Source organism: Passer domesticus, chromosome 25, assembly GCF_036417665.1.
Source record: "Passer domesticus isolate bPasDom1 chromosome 25, bPasDom1.hap1, whole genome shotgun sequence".
Lineage (NCBI taxonomy): Eukaryota > Metazoa > Chordata > Aves > Passeriformes > Passeridae > Passer > Passer domesticus.
Genome location: NC_087498.1, coordinates 1,700,001 through 1,727,086, shown reverse-complemented (window position 1 = coordinate 1,727,086; position 27,086 = coordinate 1,700,001). Strand labels below are relative to the sequence as shown.

The following is a 27,086-nucleotide window of genomic DNA, read 5'->3' as shown; positions in this document are numbered from 1 at the left end:
ACGAGTCAGCCCTACCTTGGGGACAGGGGACCCGCAGGGACTCCCCACGGGCTTAGGGGAGCCCCAGGGTTGGGGAGGTCCTCAGGGTGTCCCCCCACAGGACTGGATGTCCCCTACAGGACAGGGTGTCCCCCTATAGGACAGGGTGTCCCCTATAGGATCGGGTGTCCCCCCACAGGACAGGATGTCCCCTATAGGACCAGTGTCCCCTACAGGATCGGGTGTTCCTCCACAGGACCGGGTGTCCCCCCAGAGGACAGGGTGTCCCCTACAGGACAGGGTGTCCCCTATAGGACAGGGTGTCCCCTGCAGGATAGAGTGTCCCCTATAGGACAGGGTGTCCCCTACAGGACAGGGTGTCCCCCATAGGAACTGATGTCCCCTGCAGGATAGAGTGTCCCCTATAGGACAGGGTGTCCCCTATAGGACAGGGTGTCCCCTACAGGACAGGGTGTCCCCCATAGGACAGGGTGTTCCCCCACAGGAACTGATGTCCCCTGCAGGACAGAGTGTCCCCTATAGGACAGGGTGTCCCCTATAGGACAGGGTGTCCTCCCACAAGACCGGGTATCCCTCACAGGACAGGGTGTCCCCCCACAGACCAGGATGTCCCCTACAGGACAGGGTGTCCCCCCAGAGGACAGGGTGTCCCCTACACGACAGGGTGTCCCGGTGCTTTCCCCCTCCAGACCACGGTGTCCCCCCCAGCACAGGGCACCTCTCAGGGCCCAGTGACCCCAGTCCCACCGTTCCCACTCCCTGCTGGTCCCAGTGACCCTCAGGGGGGTCCCCTTGGGTCACCACCCACCCCGGCCCCAGCCCTACCTTCAGGGCGCTCCTCTTCTCCTCGAAGCCCAGGGGCGTCCCCGGCTTCTTCCTGCGGATGGAGCCCCCCGAGCCGGAGCTGCCGGGGCCGGGGGGGCCGGGGGGGCGCGGGCAGGGCGGGCGCTTTGGCCTTCAGGGCTCGGCAGTAGGTGGCCGCGTTCTTGCGCTTCTTCACCTCATCCTCGGAGAGCCCCCGGGGGGGCCCCCCCAGCCCCAGCCCGTGCAGCGGCGGCGTTTGGGGGTCCAGGGCAGCGGGGGGGGCACGGCAGGGCTGGCCGGGGGGCGGCCGGCGCACCCGCGCGGTCCCGTTGAGGATGGCGATGGAGGGCGAAGCCGGCGGGGCGAGTTTCGTCTTGCCGGGGGGAGCCAAGCCCTGATTTTTGCCCTTGGCGCCGTCCCCCAAACAGGTCCGTTTGTAGGGGGGGCTGCCGGCCGTGGCGGGGGGCTGCCAGGGCCGGGGCTCCGTGTCCGTGCCCGCCTCCCGTGCCCGGGGGGATCTGCTGGCCTTGCTGGGGGGCAGTTTGCTGAAGGAGGGCGAGGGGGTGTTGGCGGGCAGGGGGGAGGTGATGGACTGCGTGCCCCCTCCCCCGCACTCGGGCTGGCTGCAGGCGGCCGCCGCCGGGGGCGACCCCACGGTGTAGGTGAGGCTGGTGGGCAGCCGGCAGCCCCCCGCCGCCGGGAGGGGCCGCAGGGGCGGGGAGGGGGCTGCAGGGCCGTACAGGGGGGCAGCGGGGCTGGGGGGGGGCTGCGGGGAGGTGAAGAGGGGGGACGACGGCTGGAGGGATCTTCCTGTGGGAAGGGAGGGGGAGGGTGAGATGGGGAACCCCCAAAACTCCTGCTCCCAACCACATCCCCCCAGTTCAGGGGGGAGAGGTGAGATGGGACCTCTGCAAATGCTCATTCCCATCCCTCCAGCCCCACCTTATCCTCCCCAGTTCAGGTGTGGAAAGGTGACATGGGAGCCCCCACAAATCCTCACTCCCAGCCCTGCATCCCCACTTTGTCCCCCCGGGTTTGGATGGGAAGGGGTGAAACAGGACATCCCCTCAAATCTCCATGACACCCCAGTTCAGGTGAGGAGGGGGTGAACAAAAGGCCCCCCCAATCTCTGCTCTCAATCCTGCACCCCCATCCCGTCTTTCCCAATTTGGGTGAGCAGGTGATGAAATGGGACCACTCAAATTCCCACTCCCAACCCCATAATCCTTCCTGATTCAGGCAGGGAGGGGGTCCCAAATCCCCACTCCCATCCCTCCATCCCCACCTTATCCTCATCAGTTTGGATCAGAATGGGGTGAAACGAGACCCCCTCATTTCCCACTCACATCCCTGCACCCCCACCCTACCCCATCACTTTGAATGGAGGGGGGTACAACAAGACCCCCCCAAATCCCCACTCCCTTCCTCCCCCCCAAGTCCCAACACCACGCTGGGATCCCGGGGACCCCAAAGCCCCCCTCACCTCCACCTGTGTGCGCTGAGGTGCTGCTCCAGCATGGAGCCCAGCGCGGCGCAGAACCGGTCCAGCCGTCGGTCGAACACGTAACAGCCCGGGGTCACCAGGCGGCTCCCGAAGGTGCAGAACTGGGGGGCACCGTGCCAGGGTCACTGCAGCCCCCCACACCCCCACCCCAAACACCCACCCGGCACGGAGCCGGGAACAGGACACGGGGATGGAGCTGGGGGTCCCTGCCCCACTCTGGGGTCTGCATGGATGGGTCACTGGTGGATTTGGGGGTCCCTGCCCCACTCTGGGGTCTGACAGGGATGGGTCACTGGTGGATTTGGGGGCCCCTGCCTCACTCTGGGGTCTGACAGGGATGGGTCACTGGTGGATTTGGGGGTCCCTGCCCCGCTCTGGGGTCCCCTCACTCACCGCCTGAGGCCGTGGTGGGCGCGCTGGGGTCCGGGGGGGCTCCTCGCCCCCCTCCTCCTCGCTCTCCTCGCTGGACACGCGGCTGCCCCCCTTGGGCAGGGGGAGGGGGAGGCCTCCCGTGCCCCCCTCCCCAGAGGTGGCAGGAGCATCCTCAGGGTCACTGGCAGAGGAAAGGCGGGCCCTGCACCACAGAAGTTTTGGGGTGCTCGATACTGGGGGGGCACTGTGAGACAATATCCAGCCCCCCAAATCCCCACTCCTAATCTCTACAATGTCACCCCCAATCCAGGTGGGGAGAAATGGGACCTCCCCACCCCAAATCCCCGCTTCCATCCACTTCCCCTCCCAATTCAGGTGCAGAGGGGCTGAGACAGGACCCCACAATTCTGCACTCACATTCCTGCTGCCCTGCCACACCCGCAGTGCAGGTGGGGAAAGGTGAGATGGGACCAACAAAACCCAGCTCCCAGCCACATCTTCCCCTAATTCAGGTGTGGAGGGGGTGAGACAGGACCCCTCCAAAGCCCTGCTCCCATCCACATCCCCCCAAATTCAGCTGGTGAATGGGACCCCCCAAATCCCTGCTCCCACCCACATCGCCCCAAATTCAGCTGGTGAGACACAAATCCCTGCTCCAAACCACATCCCCCCAGTTCAGGTGGGGAGGATGTGAGATGGACCCCCCCCAAATCCCCACTCCCATTCCTGCCCTTTCAGTACATCCCCCCCAATTCAGGTGGGGAAATGTGAGAGGAGACCCCCCAAATCCACGGGGTACTCACCTGGGGGGGTGCAAGCAGTGGGACAGCCTGGCTCGGCAGGGAGGGGTACTGGGGGGCTGCAGCAGTGAGGGGGTGTCCTGCAGGGCAGGGTGCAGTGGGTCCTTCTCAGGGGGGCTCCTGTCTTTCGGGGGGTCCCCTCGGCGGGTGCTGGCCTTGAGCTCGGCCACCAGCACGTCGAAGTCCTTGGCCCGGCCCTGCACCTCCCGGCGCTGGTGCACCGAGTGGATCTGGGCGACAGCAGGGAGGGGCTCAGGACCCCCCAGAACACCCCGGCTGGGATATTGGGGTGTCCCCTCCCCGTTTCCCACTACCTTGCAGGTCAGCAGGCGGGTGCAGAGCTTGTTGGTGTCGGGGTTCCGCACCCCACACTGCCGGTTCAGGTCACACTCCTTACCTGGGGGGACATGGAGGCAGAGGGTGCTGGGGAGTGCTGGGGGGGCACCCCAACACCCCCCACCAGGGCTGGGCATGGAGCACCCACTCCTCAGAGCAGCTCTGAGGGGGGGACACAGCCCTGAGAAGTTCTGAGGGAGTGGGGAGGGGTCACCATGTGCTGCTCCCTCCTCTTTTTGCTCCTCTGCAGGGTGAGCCCCTCCCTTTTTTTGCCCCTTCCCTGGGGTGACCCCCCCCCCATTTTCAGCTGGGTCCTGCTAATGGCATTGCTATCATCTGGGGGAGTCTGTGGGCACAGCAGCAATTGGCTCTGGTATTTTGGGGGCAGGGGGCACATGCTTGACTCCCATATTTTGGGGAATATGTGTTCAACACTCATCTTTGGAGTGACATTGTCCAAACCCCATGTTTTGGGGGGGTCACTCATCCCAACTCCATATTTTGGGGTAGCACACACATTTGACACACATATTTTGGGGTGATACACGTTGGACCCCCATATTTGGGACAGATGTGTTATACCCCCATATTTTGGGAGGGACAACATGTTTGCCCCCCCATATTTTGGGGGGATATGGGTTCAGCTCCATATTTCAGGGTGACACATGTCCAACCCCCATGTTTTGGGGTGACACATGCCTAGCCCCCATGATTTTTGGGGAGACGTGTTCAACCCCCACATTTCCAGAGGATACTCATTTGACCCCCGTATTTTGGGGGGACACTCGTTTCACCCATGTATTTTGGGGGGAACATGTGTTTAACCCCCATATCTTGGGGGACCACCTATTTAACACCTGTATTTTGAGGTGACACATTTGACCCCCATATTTTGGAGGAATACACATCCAAACCCTGTATTTTGGGGGGGACATATATTCAACCCCTCTACTCTGGAGGACACGTATTCAACCCCCATATTGTGGGAGGAATGCACATTTGACCCCTATGTTTTGGGGGTCACATATCCAATTCTCAAATTTTTGTGGGGGACACAATTTTAACCCCCATATTGTGGGGGGGGCACATGTTTTACCTCCATATTTTTATGGGGGACACGTTTGACCCCCACTTTTGGAAGATCACGTTGGGATCCATCCTCAACTCCCTCCTTTGCTGTGCCCATTCCTTGGGAGCAGCCAAGTGGGGACCCTAAACCTACAGGCTGACCAGAACTGGGGGGAGGGCAGGGACCCCCCAACGACCCTCCAGAGGAGACGGGGGAGCCACTCCCCTGGTACCTACCCCACTGCTAGACCCGGCCAGCGGAATTCCGGCCCCAGGGAGTCCCGCTGGGATCATCCGCCCCCCCCCACGGCCAAGGAAAGGGGGGACTCACGCGCCAGCTTCCTGTGGGACCTGGGGGGCGCTTTGGGGGCCCCCACATCCTTGTCCCCCGGAGCAGGGACGCTCTCCGGCATGGCGGAATCCCCCCCGACCCCGGCGGGCACCGGGGGCTCTTTGGGCACCGCGGCAGCCGCGGGTTTCCCCAGGGATTCCTTGGAGTTGGTGGGGACGGCTTTGGGGGGCACCTTGATCCCGTGCCCGTCCGGTTTGGGAATGCTGGGAATCTTCTCCAGGTTCACCACGGGCACAAACAAGCTGTGGAGAGAGGTTTGGGGAGGAGGGGGTGGCATCGAAGCGGCCCCACAAGAGCATCAGCCCCGTGGCCCAGTGCCGGGCGCTCACCAGAGGTTGTTGTCCTTGTCCGTGTGCTCAGGGAGGGGCTGGGCTCTGCCACGGGCACCAGGGAGCTTCTCCTGCAGGGCTTTGGCTGCCCCGGGCGTCCTGCCAGGCACCGGCTGCCCGTTCACGGCGACGTGGCACGCGGTGGCACGGGCATAGAGCTTGCTGAGGGGGCCATGGCGGCGTTCTGCCAGAGGGATGGATGGGATGGGATGGGATGGGATGGGATGGGATGGGATGGGATGGGATGGGATGGGATGGGATGGGATGGGATGGGATGGGATGGGATGGGATAGGATAACCCCACTGTTAGCCCGCACCAGAGCTCACACTGCTGTGAGCCCCCTCCCTGCCCGTAGCTGTGCCCCCACAGCCAGCCCTGGTGGCATTCCCGGTGCTGTTCCCAGCACCACGGGGTGGAATAGCCATTCCCCAAATTCCTTGGCTCACCACAGTGCTTCTGGAAGGCCTGGGGCTTCACCACCTGGCTGCAGTGGTTGCACACCACCAGGTAGAACTCGTCGTGCGCAGGGCAGTGCCCGAAGATGTCCATGTCTGTGGGGAGAGCTCAGTAAGCTGGCACAGAGCTGGCGCTGCTGGAGCACTGCAGACAAGGATCCCAGCTCACACAGCCCTGAAATGCTGGGTTTCACCCCAGAGAGGAGCTCACCTTCCTTAATCAGGGTCATGGTGTCCAGTTTCTTGCTGCCACTCTTGCCATTCTCCTCCAGCTCTGACCCTGATCCTGCCAGAGACAAAATCCTGTCAGTGGCTGGCACACGGACGGTCCCGGTGCTCCCACACAGGGGTGCTCCTGGCATTCCTGCTCCTGGAACAATTAAAGCAGACAAAATTAGACCAGAGAGACAGATCATCCTGTGAGTGACGTCGCCCTGTGGTGTGTCACCATCTCCAGGGTCCCCATCCTGACAGCCCAGTGCCAGCAGGATGTTCCTGGGGACATCCCAGTATGGGATGTGACACTCCTGGGATGTGACATCCTTGGGATGTATTTGCCCTGGGATGAAACATCCCTGGGGACACCGTGGTGCTGGGATGGGACACCCTTGGGGACAGCCCCATCCTGGATGGGGTGTGACATCCCAGTCCTGGCACATGGCACCCCTGGGAACGTCCTGGTCCCAGGATGTGACACCCCTGGGTCACCCTGGTTCCCATACACTCGTGGCTCCACTGGCTGTGCCTGGGCTCTCTTCTGGGGGCACTGGTGGCCACTGAGCCAGTGGCAGTGGTGACCTGGCCACCTGTGCCAAACTGGGTGCCCAGGCCATGCCCAGTCCTATCAGGCCATGCCATACTGGGCACCCAGTTCCATCCAGCTGTGCCACACTGCATAACCAGTCCTGCCTGCCTGGCCATGCCATACTGGGCACCCAGTTCCATCCAGCTGTGCCACACTGGGTAACCAGCCCCACTGAGATGCACCATGGCTGGTGCCCAGTCTGGGACAGCCAGTCCCAGTGCTGAGAGCCCACTGGGACACTCCAGAGCTCCCAGTAAGGAGCACCTGGCTCCCAGTGTGCCCTGCCCAGTTCCCAGAGCAGGAAATCCCAGTGCCCAGCACGTGATGCCCAGTCCCCCACCAGGGCTCCCAGTACCTCCTGCCTGGTCTGGGGTAATGATGGCAGCAAACTCCCAGTCCAGGCTCTGCAGTTACTGCTCTGCTCCCACCAGTGACCACTGGATTCCACTGGAACCCAGGATGGGGCAGCCAATAACGGGCACAGGGCTCCCAGTGGGCAGCCTGGGGTGCCTGTGCCACATCAGTGCCCAATTCATACTGCAGAGATCCTGCTGCCAGCTCCTGAATCCCAGTGCCCAGAGTGGCTGCCTAGTGCCCGGTTCCAGGTGCCCACTGTCCTGTGCAAGGTTCCCAGTGTTTGGGCAGCTTCTGTAGGATGCCCCATCCCAGTTCTCAGTGCTGGCTGTCCAGTGCAGGATGCCCTGCTCCCAGTGCCCAGTTCCTGGTACCAGGTGCCACGTCTGGCTCTGCAGTGCCAGGTTCCCAGTCCTGATTCTTGGTGCCAGATGCCACATTCCCAGTGCAGGAAGCGCCCATTCCCAGTTCCCAGTGCTCAGTGCTGGGTGCCCAGTTCTCAGTACTGGGTGCCAGGTCTGGATGTCCAGTGTAAGGTTCCCAGTGCCCAGTTCCTGTGCCAGGTACCCACTGCAGGATATCCCAGTCCCATGGTCTGGTGCCCAGGGCTGGGTGCCCCATTCCTGATTCTGCATGTTCTGGAGCAGGAGGCCACATGCCCAGTGCGTGGTCACCAGTGCTGGGTGCCCATTTCCCAGTGCTGGCTGGCAGGTGTGGATGCCCAGTGCCAGATTCCAAGTGCCCAGTACAAAGTGCCTCATTCCCAATATCTGGTTTCCAGCACAGGACACCCATTCCCAGTGCCAGGATCGCAGTTCAGGGTGCCCCATTCCCAGTACCAGTTTCCCAGTGCAGGGTTCCCATTCCCAGTGTCTGATTCCCAGTGCAGGGTGCCCATTCCCAGTGCAGGGTGCCCATTCCCAGTGCCAGTTTCCCAGTGCAGGGTGCCCATTCCCAGTGTCTGGTTCCCAGTGCAGGGTGCCCATTCCCAGTGCAGTGTGCTCATTCCCAGTGTCTGGTTCCCAGTGCAGTGTGCCCATTCCCAGTGCCAGTTTCCCAGTGCAGGGTGCCCATTCCCAGTGCAGGGTGCCCATTCCCAGTGCAGGGTGCCCATTCCCAGTGCCAGTTTCCCAGTGCAGTGTGCCCATTCCCAGTGTCTGGTTCCCAGTGCAGGGTGCCCATTCCCAGTGCCAGTTTCCCAGTGCAGTGTGCCCATTCCCAGTGTCTGGTTCCCAGTGCAGGGTGCCAGGTCTGGCTGCCCTGTTCCCAGTGCCAGGTGCTAGTACAGGATGCTTCCTTCCAGGTGTCCAGTTCCCAGTGCCAGGGAACATCCTAGGACATGCCAGGACAACCTGCACCAGGAATGGGCACTGGGAATCCTGCCCTGGGCATGCAGACCCGGCACCCTCTGCCGTGCTCCCAGTTCCCGGTACCGGATGCCAGGTCTGGATGCCCAGCACAGGGCTCCCAGTGCCCCGTTTCCCAGTGCCCAGTGCAGGATGCCCCGCTCCCGGTGCCCCGCTCCCGGAGCAGAACGAGCCGGTGCAGAACCCGCTCTCGGTTCCCAGCGCCCGGTGCAGGATGCTCCATTCGCGTTTCCCGGTGCGGGATGCCCCGCTCCCGGTGCCCGGTGCGGGATGCCCTGCCGCCGGTTCCCGGTGCCGGACTCCCCTCTCCCGGCGCCGTTGCCCGCCCGCCGCGCGGCGGCGCTCGGACCGGGGGTCGGCGGGCGCGGCCCCGGTCGCGACGCCCCCCCCGCCGCCGCCGCCCTCACCGGTGTCGGCGGGCGGCCCGGCCCGCTCCAGCCAGGCGCTCCAGCTCTGCCCCGCGAACTCGTCCAGGCCGGGCACCGGCCGCCGCTCCGCCGCCATCGCCGCCGCCGCCGCCGCGGCACCGCCGCCCCCCCGCGCCGCCCCCGCCGCGCGCATGCGCCGCGCGCCCCGCCCGCCCCGCGGCACCACGGGCACGGTAGTCCCGGAGCGACCCCCGCCCGCCGGCACCGGCACCGGCACCGGCACCCGCCCCGGGGACACCGGCTGTACCGCGCCGCCCGCGGGTCCCGCGGGACCCCTGCACCGGGCTGCGGTCTCCTGTTGTCCCGGTACGGGGATGGGGTACCCGGTATCCCGGTAACAGCTTGGGGGTACCCGGTGTCCCGGTAACAGCTTGGGGGTACCCGATATCCCGGTAACAGCTTGGGGGTACCCGGTGTCCCGGTAACAGGTTGGGGGTACCCGGTGTCCCGGTAACAGCTTGAGGGTACCCAGTATCCCTGTAACAGCTTGGAGGTACCCGGTATCCCTGTAACAGCTTGGGGGTACCCGATATCCCGATCACAGCTTGGGGGTACCCCGTATCCCGGTAACAGCTTGGGGGTACCCGGTGTCCCGGTAACAGCTTGGGGGTACCCCCTATCCCGATTACAGCTTGGGGGTACCCCGTATCCCTATACTCGGCTGGGGTTCCCTGTGGTCCCCACACCAGACCCAGAACCCCAGTTATTTCTAGAACGGGCTGGGGTCTCCTGTTGTCCCTGTACGGGGATGGGGGTAACCAGTATCCCTATAATAAGTTAGGGGCACTCGGTATCCCTATACGGGGATGGAGGTACCCGGTGTTTCTATAACAGGTTAGGGGTACCCGGTATCCCTATAACAGGTTAGGAGCACTCGGTATCCCTATACTCTGTTGGGGTTCCCTGTTGTCCCCACAGCAGACCCAGAACCCCAGTTATCCCTATAAGGGGCTGGGGTCTGGTATAGTTACATCTACACTGGGCTGTCAGCCCAGGGTATTGCCATACGAGGCAGAGGTTCCGGGTTATTCCTGTGCAGGGCTGGGGACCCCCGTTATGCCTATCCCAGCCTGGGACCCCCATTATCCTTCCACTGCTCTGGGGTTCCCTATTATCCCTACCTGGAGCCGGGACTCCCTGCCATTATTCCCATTCCAGGCTGGGGTTCCAGGTGATCCCTGTACTGGAGTGGTGCTCCCAGTATTATCCCAATACCGGACTGAGGTTCCTGATTATCCTTTCACTGCTCTGGTGTCCCCCGTGACCTGCCTGGGACCCTCCACTAGCCCAATACTGACCTGATGTCTGGTTCCCAGTGCAGAGTGCCCATTCCCTGTGCCAGGATGCCAATGCAAGGTGCCCATTCCCAGTATCAGGATCCCAGTACAAGGTGCCCCATTCCTAATATCTGTTTCCCAGTGGAGGGTGCTCATTCCCACTGCCAGGATCCCAGTACAAGGTGCCCCATTCCCAGTACCAGGTGCCCAGTTCAGGATGCCCGTTCCCAGTGCCCGGATCCCAGTGCAGGGTACCCATTCCTAGTACCAGGTTCCCAGTACAAGGTGCCCCATTCCCAGTGCCAGGTGCCCAGTACAAGGTGCCCATTCCCAATATCTGGTTCCCAGCACAGGATGCCCATTCCCAGTGCACCAGGATCTGGTACGGCTCCCCTGCACCACAGACGGGGCGGGTTTATCCCCGTAGGGAGCAGGGCTCGAGCCCCAGGCAGACACGGGAGCCGCGATGCACAGCTGGTACCCAGGACTTTATGCGCCCCACGCAGACACGGACCCCCGGGGGGACACACGGAGCCCCCGACAACGAGCGGGACCCCCGGGCTTCCGTGCCCCCCTTCAGCATCCCAACCCCCGGCGGCTCCAACCGCGGGGACAGCGACACCCCGTCCCCGGGCTGGCGGCCGGCGCGAGGTGCCGGGGGCCGGGCGGATCCCCGGGCTGGTGGCCCCGGGGCTACTGCTTGTCGATGGCGCCCTGCTCGGCCGCGCTGTCGCGGGGCGCGGCCGGCCGCAGCCACGGCGTCTCCCGCAGCACGAACCAGCAGTTCCCGGCCCACAGCAGGAAGTTCAGGAACCCGAAGAGCTGCGGGAGAGGAGAGGGGAGAGCGGAGAGGACAGAGAGGAAGGGAGAGGGTCTCACAGGGCAGCTTTGGGGGTATAGTGACCCACACACGCTGTGTGCCCCATGAGCTCCAAACACCCCATGAACCCATCGTGTGTGCCCTGTGCACCCCATACACCCTACACTTTCCATACATTCCCTACACTCCATGTACCCTGTGCATCCTGTGTGCCCTGTGCACCCCATACCCACCATAACTCCCGTACATCCCATGCACCCCACTGCGCTCCAGGCACCCCACGTGCCCCATGTCTGACCTGTGTCCTGTGCCCCACACACCCCATACTCCCCACCCAGGCACCCCAGGCACCCCATGTGCCCCAATGTGCCGTGCAACCTGTGCACCCACGGACCCTGTATGCCCCATGTGCCTCACGCACCCCGTGTACACCACACAACCCACATGCCGATGCACCCCGTGCACCCCACTTCCCCCCGTGAGCCCCATGTACCTCAAACGTGCCCTACACCCCCGCACACATCACACACCCCACACATCCCAAACAGCGATGCCAGGGACTGCATCACCACCACCCACCCCATGCTGGCAGTCCCTGGTGGCTGGGTGCCCCATTCCCAGTGCCAGTTTCCCAGTGTAGGGTGCCCATTCCCAGTGCCAGTTTCCCAGTGTAGGGTGCCCATTCCCAGTGCCAGTTCCCAGTGCAGGGTGCCCATTCCCAGTGCCAGTTCCCAGTGCAGGGTGCCCATTCCCAGTGCCAGGATCCCAGTGCAGGGTGCCCATTCCCAGTGCCAGTTCCCAGTGCAGTGTGCCCATTCCCAGTGCCAGGATCCCAGTGCAGGGTGCCCGTTCCCAGTGTCTGGTTCCCAGTACAGGGTGCCCATTCCCAGTGCCAGGATTCCAGTGGAGGGGGCATGCAGGGCAGATCCCCCATCCCCTGGGACCAAGGCAGGTGGCTGTGGAATGTTTTCACCCACATTTCCACGCTGTGCCCTTATTTTCATCTGTGTGCCCACATTGCCACTGCCCTCTCCTGGCTGAGCTCAGGAATCTGGCACAGGTGTGGCAGAGTGTGTGAGTGTGCACCTGTGTGTGTGCACTGTGACCTGTGGTGTGCTCCACAGCCACATGTGCTGTCCTGTGAACACACGTGTGCACTGCTGTGCCTTCACGTGCCCAGCCGTGCAGCCTGTGGGTTGCAGGTGTGTGCTGTTCAGCTCCGCTTCAACCCCATAAACTGTGCTCCCAATGAAAAAATGACACCTATTTGGCCATGTGTGCCTGTGTGTGTGTGCCTGTGTGTGTGTGTGCCTATGTGCCCCTGTGTGCCCGTGTATGCCTGTGTGTATGCCCATGTGTGTGCCTCTGTGTGTGTACCCATGTGTGTGCCCGTGTGTGTCCCTGTGTGCCTATGTGTGCCCATGTGTATGCCCATGTGTGTGCCCCTGTGTGTATGCCCGTGTGTGTTTCTCTGTGTGCCCGTGTGTATGTGCCCACGTGTGTGCCTGTGTCTGTGCTCTGCGTGCCCATGTGCGTGCCCATGTCTGTGCCCCTGTGTGCCCCTGTGTGCCCGTGTGTGTGCCCGTGTGTGTGCCTGTGTTTGTGCCTGTGTGTGTGCCCCTGTGTGCCCGTGTGTGTGCCTGTGTGTGTGCCTGTGTGTATGCCCCTGTGTGCCCGTGTGTGTGCCTGTGTGTGTGCCTGTGTGTGTGCCCCTGTGTGCCCGTGTGTGTGCCCCTGTGTGTGCCTGTGTGCCCGTGTGTGCCCGTGTGTGTGCCCCTGTGTGTGCCTGTGTGCCCGTGTGTGCCCGTGTGTGTGCCTGTGTGTGTGCCCGTGTGTGTGCCCCCGTGGCCTCACCACCGAGATGTTGGCCAGCCCCATGGCCGGCGTGGTGCCGGCGTTGCAGAGCACCCCGTCGCCCTGGCAGACGGCCATGGCAGCGATGAGGGCGGAGGGGCGCGTGGCTGCCTTCACGTCGCTCAGCCCCTTGCCCCACGCCGCCGCTGCCACCAGCCAGAAGAAGGCAAAGCAGACGGTGACGCAGAAATCCTGCCGGGATGAGAGCCTGGCATCAGCTGGCACCCTGGCACGGCGCTGGGTGAGCCAGCCTCGCCGTCCCAGGGTGAGCCTGCCTTACTGTGAAGGGCAGCTTCGTGTTCTCCGTGTACAGGGAATGGAAGCGGAGGTAGAGCACCAGAGCAGCCATGGAGTAGAGGAAGGAGAAGACCCCCAGGGTCACGAAAAACTCGGCGGGAGCGGAGAAATCACCCACGAGGTACAGGGTGCGGGCTTCTGATTCATCCTCGCAGTTGGGCATCCCAAAGGGAATCTGGTATAACCTGGGACAGAGGGAGGGTGTCAGGGGCTGGCAGTGGAGAGGATGGCGGGGGTAGGTGGGTTAACCACGCTGGGGTGGTCCCCTGGGAATGGGGATGGTGACAGGGATGGCTAGAACAACCAGGCTGGGGGGGTCCCTGGGATGGAGGGCACAGTTCCACTGCCATAACCTGGATTCTTTTCAGGGTCTAGTGCCCTGCCATGGGGCTGGTGGCAGAGGAAAGGAACCGTGACTCTCATCTGGCCCAGCTCCATCATTGCTTTCCCAGATAAATCAGGATTCCCATGGTCTTCCCTGACTACTGAGAATTTCCCTCCTTCCCCACCCTGGCTTTCTGTGATTAACAGGAATCCCCCTGGGTGTTGTCAGGAACTGCCAGGGATGCCAGGGATGTCCCATGGGTCAGGGTGTGTGTGGTCCCCAGCTGAACACGGCACCTCAGAGACCATGGCTGTGGTGCCATGGAGGTCGTGCCAGCAGGAAGGGAGTCTGGCCCCAGCCCAGCACCCCCAGCTTGCGTGGGGCAGCCTGGGGGGTGTGGGGGCTCAGCAGTCCTCACCTGAAGGGGTACCCGAACTGGATGCTGATGGCTGTCATCCCTCCACTGTCACATTTCACTGTGGCTCCGGTCTCGCCGCTGAAGGAGCCGCAGGAGCCGAAGGCGAAGATGGCAAAGAGCTACAGGAGAGGGCAAGGGGTCAGGGGGTGAATACCTGGGGCCCTTTCATCCTTGGGGGGCAGGCTGCATCCCCTGGCACTGAGTAATGGGCAAGCTGCCACCCCCCAGTGCTGGCCTCAGGAGCCTCCAGCACTGGGATTCTGCTGGCACCGGGATTTGAGGATGGGGGTCACGCCTGGGGGGTGGGGACACCAAGGCCAAACCCACCCCCATCCCCCCTTAATTTCAGGCAGGGTACTGAGTGCCAGAGTGGGTTTCCAGGCAGCTGGGAGCATCCCCATGGTGAGACCCTCGGAGCTGTCCCTCCCAGGAGCCAGCAGTGCCCTCGGGTGCCATTGGAGTCACACTGCCCTCATCTCTTGGACGAGGGGGCCGGGAAAGCACCGTTCTCAAAGGGTTTTCCCACAGCTCCTCCTGGCTGAGCTCCCAGCCTCCTGGGGCATCAAAGCCAGGCCTGGTCCTGCAGGGATGGGCAGGCCATGTGTGGCACTAAGAGTTTAAGCAGGGGTGTCGGTGGATCCTCCAGGGATTCTCTCCTCGTTTTTGTTTCTGAGCTGTCTTTGCATGTGGGGTCTGATCCCGTATGGTGGCCTCACTGGCAGGGGGAGCCCAGAGCCTCCGTGGGTGGGTTCATGCAAACCAAGGAGCTGTAGGACTGGGGGAAAGCCCCTCAAGCTGGCTTCTCCTGGTGGGAGATGCCCAAAGAGGGCTGAGTCCCCCCTGTACCTCAGTTTCCCCCGGGAGCCCCCCAGCCTGGCGAGGCCGAGCTGCAGAAATGCCACCCTGAAACCCAATCTCCCAGGGAGCCATTCATGGCACGGCCAGGACAGGACACAGCCGTGGGCACTCGGCTCCCCCCTGTCCCCGGCGTCCCCCCTGCTGGGGCTCACTGACCCTCAGCCCCTCTGCCCACCCCCCCACCCACCCCCCAGTGCCCCCCGAGCCCGTGGCAGTGGCGGGGGCCTGCACCCCGATGTCACTGTCCCCTTTGGCACGGCGGGGCAGTGCCACCTGCTCAAGGTCACCGGGAGGGGCTGGTGGCCTGAACCGGGGCGTCCGTGTGGCCCCTCTCCTTTCTGCCCCGGAGCCCCCAAAACGAGGCCTCCGCCCCGCTGCTGATGGGGTGCAGGAGGCTCCGGAGGGGCAGGGGGGGCTCTGGGGTTCCTCCGTTCTGGGGGGGCTTCGGGAAGGCAACGGAACCCCCAAATGCGGGGGGACTCCGGTCCGTGGGGAGCAGCGCTGGGGAAGGGGCTGGGACGGGGGTCCGGGGTGAGCCCGGGGCAGGGGGGACACGCCGGGGTCACTCACCCATTCCAGCACCTTGATGAAGCCCAGCGGCTCCTGGAGGCGGCCCCAGCGCAGCCCGCGAAGGACACGGTCCTGCGGAGAGAGCGCCGGGAGCACCGGGACGGCACCGGGACAACCCCGGGACGGCACCGGGACGGCACCGGGACAGCCCCGGGACGGCACCGGGGCACTGGGGCGCTACCCCGGGTTGCCACAATGGGATTGCAACGGGAGATCGGGGCCTGCTCCGGGCTGGGGGTTCCCTCTGTGGAGAGGGGTCTGCTCCGGGAAACCGGGGGGGCCGCACCGGCGAACCGGAGGAACCGCACCGGGGGACCGGGGAGCTGCCCCGGGGAAACGGGAAGGCTGCAACGGGATTGTCCCGGGCAGGGGGCTGCCCTGAGCACCGGGGAACGGCACAGCCACGGCGCCAGCACAGCGGGGGCTGCGCCGCGGCACCGGGGCGCTGCACCGGAGGTGGCACCGGCGGCCGCAGCGGGACACTGCGGGCTGCTCCGGAGGGCTGGAACACCACCGACTCCTCCGGGACACCGGGGGGACACCGGGAGCTGCCCCGAGCAACAGTGCCGGGACACCGCGGGGCTGCGCCGGGAGCCTGCCGCGGTCACCGGGAGGGGGACGCACCGGAGCCCTACCTGGAGCCGGGGCGCTTTGTCACCGGCCGCGGGGGCGCCGGGCTCCGACATGGCCGGCCCGGGGGCGGTCGGTGCTGCCTCCGCCGCCCGCTGGGACGGCTCCGCTGGCGGAGCCGCCACCGGGCACCCACCGGGCAGCGCCGCCCCGCCCCCGGCAGCGCCCCTGGGCCGGCCCCGGCCCCCCGGGACAGCCCCCCGGCCCTGCCCGCCCCGGGCAGCGCAGCGCCCCCCGGGGGGCTCCGGCCGTCCCTCGGCTCCTCCGCTGCCCCGGGGGCCGGCAGCGCTGGGAGCAGGCGGGAATTGCGCCGGGAGCCGCTCCCGGGCCGGCAGGGAGGCTGAGGGAGCGTGTGCGGGGCGTCGGGGTGCCGGTGTGGCCGGGGGGCATACAGACCCCCGGTACCTCCTCCCGGTATTGCCCTCCGTGCAGCCCGGCCCGGAGCCCCTTCCCCACACCGCCTCCCGCAGCTTCATCCCGGTGCCCCATCCATGGGTATCCCGTCCCCGGTCCCTCTTTCCCCATCCCCGTTCCCGGTGCCCGTTCCCGGTGCCCGTTCCCGGTGCCCGTTCCCGGGAGCCCCTCCCGGCACGCGCCGTGCCCGCCGCAGGCCCCGCCCCCTGCTGCCCTGGCCCCGCCCCTGGCACGACAGCCACGCCCTCGCTATGGCCACGCCCCTCTCCCGTTCTGGTCCCGCCCCCATCGCTCAGGCCACGCCCCAAAGGTTACGGCCCCGCCCCATCACATGGCCCCGCCCATCTCTCGTCTCACTCAAACCGGGCTCCGCCTCTCCCCTGAGCGCTGGTCCCGCCCTCCCCGCGCTGCCATTGGCCGGGCCGCAGCGCCGCTGTCCAATGGGCGGGCGGCGCGGGCGGAAGTGGCGCTCGGGGCCGGAAGCGGCGTTGCAGCCCCCGGCGAGGCCGCGGCGCTCCCGGTGCCCCCGGACCCCTCGCCCGCCCCGGCCCCTCCGGAGTCCCCGGGATCCGCCGGCCCCGCCCGGCCCCGCCGCCGCCATGTTCCTCACGCGCTCCGAGTACGACCGGTGAGTGCCCGCCCCCGGCGCGGCTGAGTCACGGGCCTGGCCCGGCGCGGCCCGAGCGGCCCCGAGCGGCGGGAGCGCACCGGGAGCGGCCGGGGGCTGGGAACGGCTCAGCCGGGGACAGGGAGGCGCGGGGGGCACTGGGGCTCTGCACAGCTCCCGACAGCCGGGGGGCGGGCTGTGCTCCGGGGAGCGGAGGGAGCGGCCTCAGCCTGGGCGCCGGTGTTTGGTTTGGGTTTTTTGGGTGTTTGGTTTGGTGCTGGGAAGGTTTTTCCCGGGAAGGGCTCTCCGGCCCCGACACACGCAGGGCTGGAAGGGCTCAGCCGCGGGGAGGGGGCACCCGGGGCCAGCGCTGGGGGAGCCTTGGCAGGGCTGGGCCCCAGGATCCCAAAGCACTTCTCCAGTCTCGAGCGTTCCGGGGTGAAGCAGGAGCTGCCCGGCTCCCTTGGGGCTCCAAAGAGACATCTCAGCCGGGCCCTGCCCTGCCGGCTCTCCTGGAGCTCTGTCCTGGAGCCTCTTGAGTCCCCCGGGTCCCTCCTGCCCCTCTCACTGAGTGTGTGCTCTCCTTGCAGGGGTGTGAACACCTTCTCTCCAGAGGGGAGGCTCTTCCAGGTGGAATATGCCATCGAGGCCATAAAGGTACTTTTAAAAGTGTCCAAATTGTCACATCTGGGGCTCCTGCCAGGCAGGGATTGCTCGGGGCTTTAAACTTTCTAAAAAGTTGAGGGTTTTAAACTTTCTAAAATCTAAAAACCCACAAAAGAACACTGCATTTGACCTGAGGCTGCAAAGAAGACTTCCAAAACTGATTAGTAGCACTGGAATTACGAGGGTGTAGTTAATTAGAAGTGTGTAATAGCACAGAATAGAAAACTTAAAGTTTGGAGGTTTAAAATGTAGTAATAAATATAAAGCAACATAGAAGTTTTAGAGTGGAAATAAATCTTCCTCCTTCTGCATTTGAGTGGTACTTTATATTTAAACAGCAAAGTCCTCATTGCAAACTTCAAGTAATCAATTATTAAGTTAAAAGAGAAAATAATTTAAGTATAATTTCTTAATTAGATTGTTTAGCCTTAAAAGCCCTTGTAACAGGAGCTAGTTAACCATTTTGTGCCTTGCTAATGAAAACCTGCAAAACTCACAGCTGGGAGGCTGTAGCATTGGTGAGAAACAATGAACACCTAAATCTAAACACAAAGTATCATCTGAGCACCTTCAACCCAGCCCAGTGAAAATACAAAAAGAAACAAAGAACCCACAGGACCAATCCAGGCTGTGTCTGTTTCCTCCAGCCAAACACCCCCAGCTCTGCCTTTATGGGTCAGGAAGCACCAAACCCCACTGATTTTCCCCAAAGTTCAGTGGAATGTTCCCTCCCCTGTCCCATCAAGTGATTTATCCCCCCAAAATGCAATCCAAAGCTTGTATCCCCAAATCAAACCTAAATCTCTTCTTGGGTGGATTTAAATGTGAAGCTGAAGGTTGTTAGGAGGAAACCCCACTTTGCAGGGCCAAATGGCCTTTGGGGATTAAAGATCCTGAATTTATAACTGTCCTTAATTAATAAATATTCCTGTCTATTATATTTATAGAATGTGAGTGTTGATTGGCAATCAGTTTAAATTTGGAAGAAGCAGGTCAAGTGAGGAAGGGAAAAAGCTCTGAGGTGTTTGAACTGGGGAGGAGGGTCCTGACTTCATCTCCTATGTGCTCCTTTAGTCCCTTGGAGCTCTAAAAGGAGAAATAAAGTAATAATGTAACAGAAAAAGGAACACAGTTACAAGGACTTGGGAATTAAAGCTCCCAGGGGCTGTTGGTGGCCGTGCTAATTGATAAATTAAAACAGCTCTCCTGCCACACCCCGGGCTGTAGGTGCAGCTTTCCAGGGAATCTTGGGGTTACAATCAAACCCATGGCTTGAGGAGGATGTTGGGAGAGCATTGCACACTGCAGCTGGGACAGTTCTGCCAGGAAATTCCCTGGTGGGAAGAGCTGGGATCCGGGCTGGGATCCAGGCAGGGCTGAGGGGGGGTGGAGGGAGTGGTGGGTGGGATGGAGTTTAAGAGTTGGTGGGGTTAAGGTAGGATCAGTGTGGGGGTTGGTGGGATTAAATAGGATTACCTAGAGGCTGGTAAGATCCAAAAAGCATTGGTAGGATCATGGAGGGATGAAGGTGATTTTTGGCAGGATCAAGGCTGGATTGAGTTTAGGAGTTGGTGGGGTTAAGGTAGGACCAATGTGGGGGTTGGTGGGATTAAATAGGATTAGCTAAGGGCTGGTGGGATGCAGATTAGGGGGTGGTAAGACACAGAAAAGCACTGGTAGGATCATGGTGGGATCAAGGCAGGGCTGGTGGGATGATGGTGGGATCAAGGCAGCTCTTGGTGTGCCCAAGGTAGGATCAAAGTAGGGGCTGTTGGGATGCAGGCACGGATTTGTGGGCTCAGAGTGGAATCAAGGTGAGAGTTGGTGCAGCTGAGGTGGGATCCAGGCAGGGCCTGGTGGGATCACAGCAGGATCCCGTGCCAGGAGCCCCTGGGATCTGTCCCTGTGCTTGTGGCCTGGTGGCACTGGGGTGTCCTGCAGGCCTGGGGTGGAATTGGTGCCTGGGACTCTGGGGAGAACAGGAGCTTATGGAAAGGCACGTGCCCAAGCCAGAGCTGCAGAGGGATTTGTACTGATGTAGGAAATTCTCTCACCCTTAAAGGCTTTCAAGAGTTTAAAACTCTCTTTTCCCTCTGGCTGAGGGGAATTCCCAGGGCCTTTTACACTCACCAGGCTCCACCAACTGCTGTTGCTTGGAGGATGTGCAGCTGGGGAAGGGGCTGAGGGAGCTGGAAAGGGGCTCAGCCTGGAGACAAGGAGGCTCAGGGGGACCTTCTGGGACCCACTGGGTTCTCATGGGAATCACAGGTTTCACCCTCCCCTTTTCCCTCTTCAGGGAATAAGCTTTAAAATCCACCACGCCAAGCCAGAGTGGGTTTGTGTGTGGGTGACACCATTGAATCCAAAGCAACATAAGTGCAAATAAATCAGAATTAGCACTGGGGTGTGTGTGAGCTGGAGCTGTGGTGCTTTTTGCAGCTTGGCTCCACAGCCATCGGGATCCAGACCTCAGAGGGAGTTTGCCTGGCTGTGGAGAAGAGGATCACATCCCCCCTGATGGAGCCCAGCAGCATTGAGAAGATTGTGGAGATCGACTCCCACATTGGTGAGGAGAAGGGGTTATCCCTGGGGGTCCCTCTGCATCAGATCACCCCTAAAACTGGGAATTATTTGTGATCAGAGTCCATCCCCTGGCAATTTGGGAAGCTGTGTGTTGGGATGAGCCCTCCCTGCAGGCAGTGCCTGGAGCAGGAAGGCTCATCCCTCCCTGGGCACTGGTTTGGCAGGCTCCAAGCCAGCAGGGCAGCTCCAGGGAGCAGAAAGGGGCAGCTGAGGCACTGCCCCCTGCCTCAGTAACCTCCCTCATGAAAGCTCATCCCAAACTGAGCTCTGGGGGGGCTGGGAATGATGGTGGACCTGGCTGGGGCCAGTTTCTCCAGGGTCACTGATGCCACCCATGCCCTGAGCAGCCCACAGTGGGCTCATGACCAAATATGTCACCCTGAAGGGGCAGGAAGCCTCCAAAATCCCTGTGTTGCTGCTCCATGGGCCTGGGAGGAGCTCCAGGAGTCCAATTTCCTGCTCCCAGGAGCTTGTGATGCAATCCCCTCCTCCAGAGTAGAGTCTGTGCTGGGATTCCTGCAGCCTCTGCTGCCTGTGGGGCAGCCAGGGCCCTTCCCAGCAGGTTCTTCTGGAGCAAATCTGGTCAATCCCATGGAATCCTCGAGGCTGGAAAAGCCCTCTGAGATCAGGGAGTCCAGCCATCCCAAGGCCACCACTAATCCATGTCCCAAAGTGCCACATCCTCACTCTTTGAACCCTTCCAGGGCTGGGGACTCCACCAGTGTTCACAGGGCAGCCTGTGCCAGGTCTGATCATGCTTTCCATGAAAAAAATAATATAATATCTGACCTGAACCTGCCCTGGTGCACTGTGGGGCTGTTTCCTTTTCCTCTGTCCCTGTTCCCTGGAGCACAGCCTGACCCCCCCGGCTGTCCCCTCCTGTCAGGGGTTGTGCAGAGCCCCAAGGTCCCCCTGAGCCTCCTTTTCTCCAGGCTGAGCCCCTTCCCAGCTCCCTCAGCCCCTCCTGGTGCTCCATTTCCTTCCCCAGCTCTGTTCCCCTCTCTGTACATGCTCCAGCTCCTCATTGTCCTTGTGAGAAACCCAAAACTGTCCCCAGCATTCCAGGTGAGGCCTCAGCAGTGCCCAGCACAGTGGGACAAATCTCTTCCCCACCTTCCCACTCAGGGAGCAGCTCCTCCCTGCAGCCCTTCGTGTTTATGTGGGCTTTGGGCAATCTGGGGGAAAATACATCCCAAATAATGGGTGGAATGACTCAGGAAAGAAACAGGAATGACTCCTGGTTGCCCTTTCCCTTCCAGGGTGTGCCATGAGTGGCCTAATAGCTGATGCAAAGACTTTAATTGACAAGGCCAGAGTGGAGACTCAGGTAAGATCTGACATCTCTGTTCTTAAATTAGCAGCACAAATCCCAGGAACTCCTTGAAAGTGCTGGGAAAGGGAAGATCATTCCATCAAAGAAGCTGGTGGGAAGCTGGAGGCTTGTTGGGAGTGTGGGGGCTGTCTGATTGTTCTGGTAAAATATTGGATATATTGGTTTTCTTTTTATCCCCTTACATTTCCTGGATGCCTCAGGTGCTTGGAGGTCCCAGGTACAAATCTGTGCTGCTGCAAAGGATTTTCCTGGGGTTTTGTGCTGCATATCAGCACTTTTCCACCCTCTGGGGAGCTGGCTAACACATTACTTCCAGAGCAGATACTGGGATAAAGCCCTTCAGCCTTGCATTTCCCCACTGGCATCCCAAGCCTTGGTGTCCAATTCTCTGTGGATTTTTGTACATCCCACTCCCCCTGATGCTTCCTTGGGGGAACTGGCTGTGCCCTGAGTTCCACAGGGAAGTTATCCTTGTCTCTCCCCACCCCAGCCATGCAGGGCTGCCACACTTGGGGCTCGTGGGGATAATGGGATCTGTGTTTGGGTTTCCTGCAGAATCACTGGTTCACCTACAACGAGACCATGACGGTGGAGAGTGTGACCCAGGCTGTGTCTAACCTGGCCCTGCAGTTCGGGGAGGAAGATGCTGACCCAGGAGCCATGGTGGGACTGGGGGGATTGGGGGGACTGGGGGATTGGGGAGCCCCTGGCCTTGCCCTGTCTGACCCTTTCCCTGCTCTGTCCCACAGTCCCGCCCCTTCGGTGTCGCTCTGCTCTTCGGAGGAGTGGATGAGAAGGGACCCCAGCTGTGAGTTCTGCTCTTTTAATCCAGGGAAAAGACCAAACCTCCACTGCAGAATTCCCAGGCTGTTTTAAGGGCTCGATTCTGGGATTCTCCTTAAGCCAGTCCCTTGTGGTTTATCCCATTATGTCCTGATATGTTTGGTAATCCTGTTAAACCCTTTCCAGAGCCTCGCCTGCTTGTGTGACATGGGAAATCATCTTATCTGCCCCAAACTCTTGCCTTTTTAACTTAAAAATGTGGTTTCCTGGGGAGGAGGGAAGTGTTAAAGCTCTCCTCATCTTGAGTGTATTCTTACCTTTCCCTAAAGGACCGGCAAGCCACCAGTAACATAATCCATGTGACATTCCTTGGGGAGGTGTTGGAGCAGCTGTAACCTGAACTCAGCACTTCAGATGGCCCCACTGGAAGTGGGAAAGGCTTGGCAGAGCCAGACCAGTCAGGTCTGCCTTCCAGCAGGGAAAAAAACTTGCTGAATTGATTAAAAAACATTTAGGATAAGATGGGAAATCCAAAGGGAAATGGTTCTCTGAGGAAAGAGGGCACTGTTAGAGTGTGTGAGTTGGCAGCCTGGGGATGAATCCTAGCTCCAGCTGTGCAGGGAGCTCTGGGGGCTGCTGGGAGAGTCCTTGGGATGCCCTGGGGTGGGAGGGGTGCAGGCAGTCACCCCCTGTCCCCACAGGTTCCACATGGATCCCTCGGGGACGTTCGTGCAGTGCGACGCCAGAGCCATCGGCTCCGCCTCAGAGGGAGCCCAGAGCTCCCTGCAGGAGGTTTACCACAAGGTAAGGCTGCTTTTGGGCTTGGGGGTCACCTCTCCTGCCTCTGGGGCACTTCACCACCTCCAGGGTCCCCTCATTCCCTCCCCAGTGAGGGTTTAGGAGTGGGATGGAGAGGAGGTGGCTGAGCTGCTCAGGGCAGGATCACTCCTGAGCAGAGCATCCTGTGAGTAGGTGCTGAGGATCCCTAAACTGAGAGCTGCTCTCTGCCATGTCAGCAAGTTCCCATAAATAAAAACTGAGCTCTGGGTGCTGCTGTCAGCATCAGGCTCTGTGTGGGTGCAGCTGGAAGCATCCTGAGCTCACAGCAGCACCCTCAGGAAGGGAGCAGCTTTGTGCTGAAGTTCTGGTCATGTTTGATATTAAATAGGAATTCTTTCCCCCATGAGGAGGGAGTTGCCCATTTTGGGTGGTAAGAAACCAAACCTTGATGAAAAGCACAGTTAGTGATGGTGGCTGGGAAGACTCATTTTTTTCACTGGAATTCTCCAAATTGCCCAAATCCTGGACTCCCTGCATTGCCAACCCTTTCTCAAATGCAGAGTTAGTGAAACACAGCTGTGCTGCACATCCCTCTGGTCTAGGGATGCATGGGATTGATCAGATTCAATGCAGCATGGAGGCTTCTGCCTGGAGGGAATCTGGCTTTTTGGGAGGAAATTGGTGAAGAGAAACAGCCCCTCCTGTCCCAAATTAACCATTTTAAAATTAACCAGATTTATGTGCCCAAATGAACCATTTTTAAATCTCAGGCAGGATTTCACTGTTCCTGTGGGTGTCCCTGCCCTGCCTGCTGCAGTCTCCCAGGGATGCTGCAGATCCCTTGCTAAGCTGCTCCTTTGGCTCCTGGCTCAAGGGATTTGGGAGAGGGGAGGGAGAGGAGCCAGCTCCTGAGCCTGCAGCTTGTCATCATGAGCCATTTGTTTTCCAGTCCATGACGCTAAAGGAAGCCATCAAATCTTCCCTGGTCATCCTGAAACAGGTCATGGAGGAGAAACTGAATGCCACCAACATCGAGGTGAGTCCTCCTGGAGCCAGGGCTGCCCCTGGAGTGAGGAATGGAGCAGCTCAGGGCTTCCTGAGCCGAGTCCTGCAGGTGTTCCTGCCCTTTGCATCACACCCTGGGGCATTTTGGGAAAGCTGAGGCTTTTCCCTTGCAGAGGTGCAGAGCCTGGTCTGTTTTCATGGCTGATCCAGGATGAGCAGAAGGGGTTCTCTGACCTTCTGCAGTCAGCAGAACCCAACATACCACACAGACTGCTTGCTCCCCTGCATCTAGCCATTCTTTTTTGCCTTGCTGCTTGTAATACTAGAAGGAATGAAAATTACCCAGCTCCTGGGCTATATTAGTCCTGGGGCAGTGCCAACAATCCCTTGGGCAGTGGGAGCAGCAAGGATCCTCCAGGATTGGCTGTGCCCTGGAGCCCTGGGGCAGGCAGTACCCACAGCCTGGGATGCTGGGCCCCCAAAGCTGCTCCACAGGCTCCTTTTTGGGTGGGAAAGGTACAAACCCTCTGCACTGGGTGGGGTGACTGGGAGAAGAGGAGCCAGGCTGGTGTATAGAGTTTGCTTCTATTTTGGGTGGGTTATGAGACACCAGACCTTTCCAAAGTGTGGCATTCCAGCTCCTGAGCTGCTCTCTCCTCCCCTTCCTCCCCTCTGAGTGCTGGGAAACCTTTTCCCAAACAGCCCCAAGGTATTCAGCCCATTTTTGTGTTAAATGTTGCTGTGGGGGACCATTCCTGCTGGGATTCAACAGCTTCCTTTGGAGGGGAAGGCCAACAGCACATGGAAACTTGGATACCCTGTCCCAAAATCATGCCATGGGGCTGGAATCTCCTTCCCAGGTGCTCTTCCAGCCCTTGGCCATGCATTTTTTCCTGGTACAGTGCAGGCAGAGGAATGTGTACAGTATCCTGATGTCATGTCCCTGTTTAACAGGGCTTAACTGTGCTTGGCACGGCCCTGGAGTGGGGTGGAATGGTGCAGGGGGAAGGACAGCAGGAATGTGCTGAGGATTAAAAGGTTTCTATTGACTCAAGTCACCCCCTGGCTGAAAATCTGCCACCTGAAGAGCTCTTTGCTTCCTAGAAGTGTGTGCCTCTCCCATTTCTTGGCTCTGGCCATGCTGCTGTGGCATTTTCCATCTAGGAACAAAGAGAAGAGGGAGTGTGTGGCTGTGGAAGAGTTAAATCCATTGGTGGCAAAGGTCAGGAGCCTGAAAGGACTTCACAATTTTAGATTAATGACTTCCCTGTGAAGCCTGTCAGGGAATGGTGCAGTGAAGCTTTGGTAGGGAGAGGGTGAGGGACAGGTTTGAGGAGGTGGGGGAAGCAAAGGAATTGGTGTCTCTGCTGGTTTTAGTGTTCATAAAGGTTTCTTTGGTATTCACAGCTGGTCTTGGTGCATAAATCTGGCTCTTGTTGAGTCTGGTTGGGCCCAGGATCAGTCCAGCCCCTGCACAGGTGGTTTGGTGCCCAGAGCAGCTGGGGCTGCCCCTGGATCCCTGGCAGTGCCAAGGCCAGGCTGGACAGGGCTGGAGCAGCCTGGGACAGTGGAAGGTGGCACTGGATGGGCTTTGGGTCCCTTCCAGCCCAAACCACTCCATGATTTGAGGGGCCTGAAGTGGCATCTCCAAGTGTCTCCACCTTGTCTGAGAGTTCTGGCTGAAACCTGGGCTGGCAGCAGCTCTCAGGCTGAGCGTGGGGACCTTCCCACCTGGGAAAACACTTGTGGCACCTCCCTGCCCCTGGATCAGCTGCTCCCTTGTGCTGGGGAAGGGGGGGTTTGTGAGCAGTCACCCTGGAAGAGCTTTGGGATCTGCTGGGATGCTCCAGAACTTTCCTTCAGCTTATTGGTTGCATCCATACACTTTGATCCCGGGAGAGTCAAACCATGTGCCCAGTGCCTGTGAGTTCAGGAGCATCCCAGCCCTGTCCCTGTTCCCATCCCAGCCCTGTCCCTGCTCCTGTCCCTGCTCCCATCCCAGCCCTGTCCCTGCTCCCATCCCAGCCCTGTCCCTGCTCCCATCCCAGCTCTGTCCCTGTCCTATTCCCATTCCATCCCGTCCCTGTCCCTGCTCCCATCCCAGCCCAATCCCATCCCAGCCCTGTCCCTGCTCCCATCCCATCCCAATCCCATCCCAGCCCAATCCCTGTCCTGCTCCCATCCCAGCCCTGTCCCTGTTCCCATCCCAGCCCTGTCCCTGCTCCCATCCCGTCCCTGTCCCTGTTCCCATCCCAGCCCTGTCCCTGTCCTGCTCCCATCCCAGCCCTGTCCCTGTTCCCATCCCAGCCCTGTCCCTGCTCCCATCCCAGCCCTGTCCCTGCTCCCATTCCGTCCCTGTCCCTGTTCCCATCCCAGCCCTGTCCCTGCTCCCATCCCGTCCCTGTCCCTGCTCCCATCCCGTCCCTGTCCCTGCTCCCATCCCGTCCCTGTCCCTGTTCCCATCCCAGCCCTGTCCCTGTTCCCATCCCTGCCCTGTCCCTGCCCCATCCCATCCTGTTATGGGATACCCCAGCTCAATCCAGGGCACCCCAGCTCTCTCTGGAGCCTTGGCATTTCCACTGGCACAGCTGTCCCTGCTTTGGGCTCCCATCCCTGAGCCAGGTGTGAATATTTCTGCTCACGTTTCTCCTCCAGGCTTGTCATTCGAGTGTCCCTGATCCCTGGTGCTGCCTCTGGAATGTTTCTGCTGTCTGCCCTGGCTCTGTGCTGTCCCTGTTTTCCTTGGAGACCTCTGCCTCAGTTTCCCTGAGCCCCCTCAGCTCCCAGACAGACCAGGATTTGTCCCCTTGGCTCCTGGGAGAGGCAGGAATTCTCTCCTGGGGGTTTTGATGGCTTTTCCCCCATCGAGTGGGAGCAGTTCCCACTAAATT

General features: G+C 61.0%; 3 protein-coding genes across 3 annotated transcripts in view; 1 reads left to right on the top strand and 2 right to left on the bottom strand.

The window, feature by feature from the left end:
- Positions 1-852: 852 nt before the first annotated feature.
- On the bottom strand, positions 853-9,086 carry ATXN7L2 (ataxin 7 like 2). The gene is made up of 10 exons (XM_064398926.1): positions 8,955-9,086; positions 6,233-6,391; positions 6,013-6,117; positions 5,566-5,749; positions 5,216-5,478; positions 3,795-3,877; positions 3,484-3,710; positions 2,702-2,882; positions 2,288-2,409; positions 853-1,614 (listed from the first exon to the last, which is right to left on the bottom strand). Exons 1-10 carry the CDS (start codon positions 9,049-9,051, stop codon positions 1,002-1,004), a joined length of 2,034 nt encoding a protein of 677 aa, XP_064254996.1. The 5' UTR covers positions 9,052-9,086; the 3' UTR covers positions 853-1,001.
- Positions 9,087-10,795: 1,709 nt separating this feature from the next.
- On the bottom strand, positions 10,796-16,117 carry SYPL2 (synaptophysin like 2). The gene is made up of 6 exons (XM_064398928.1): positions 16,030-16,117; positions 15,395-15,466; positions 13,967-14,085; positions 13,207-13,408; positions 12,927-13,118; positions 10,796-11,074 (listed from the first exon to the last, which is right to left on the bottom strand). The coding sequence occupies exons 1-6, from the start codon at positions 16,078-16,080 to the stop codon at positions 10,946-10,948; spliced, it is 765 nt and encodes a 254-aa protein (XP_064254998.1). The 5' UTR covers positions 16,081-16,117; the 3' UTR covers positions 10,796-10,945.
- Positions 16,118-16,904: 787 nt separating this feature from the next.
- Positions 16,905-27,086, top strand: part of PSMA5 (proteasome 20S subunit alpha 5) — a 10,644-nt gene continuing 462 nt past the window's right edge. The window contains exons 1-8 of the mRNA XM_064399059.1: positions 16,905-17,066; positions 17,636-17,702; positions 20,151-20,277; positions 21,554-21,621; positions 22,183-22,290; positions 22,377-22,435; positions 23,112-23,214; positions 24,140-24,226. Of these exons, the coding sequence (XP_064255129.1) occupies positions 17,038-17,066; positions 17,636-17,702; positions 20,151-20,277; positions 21,554-21,621; positions 22,183-22,290; positions 22,377-22,435; positions 23,112-23,214; positions 24,140-24,226 (648 nt within the window). The 5' untranslated portion in view covers positions 16,905-17,037. The remainder of the gene's footprint in view (positions 17,067-17,635; positions 17,703-20,150; positions 20,278-21,553; positions 21,622-22,182; positions 22,291-22,376; positions 22,436-23,111; positions 23,215-24,139; positions 24,227-27,086) is intronic.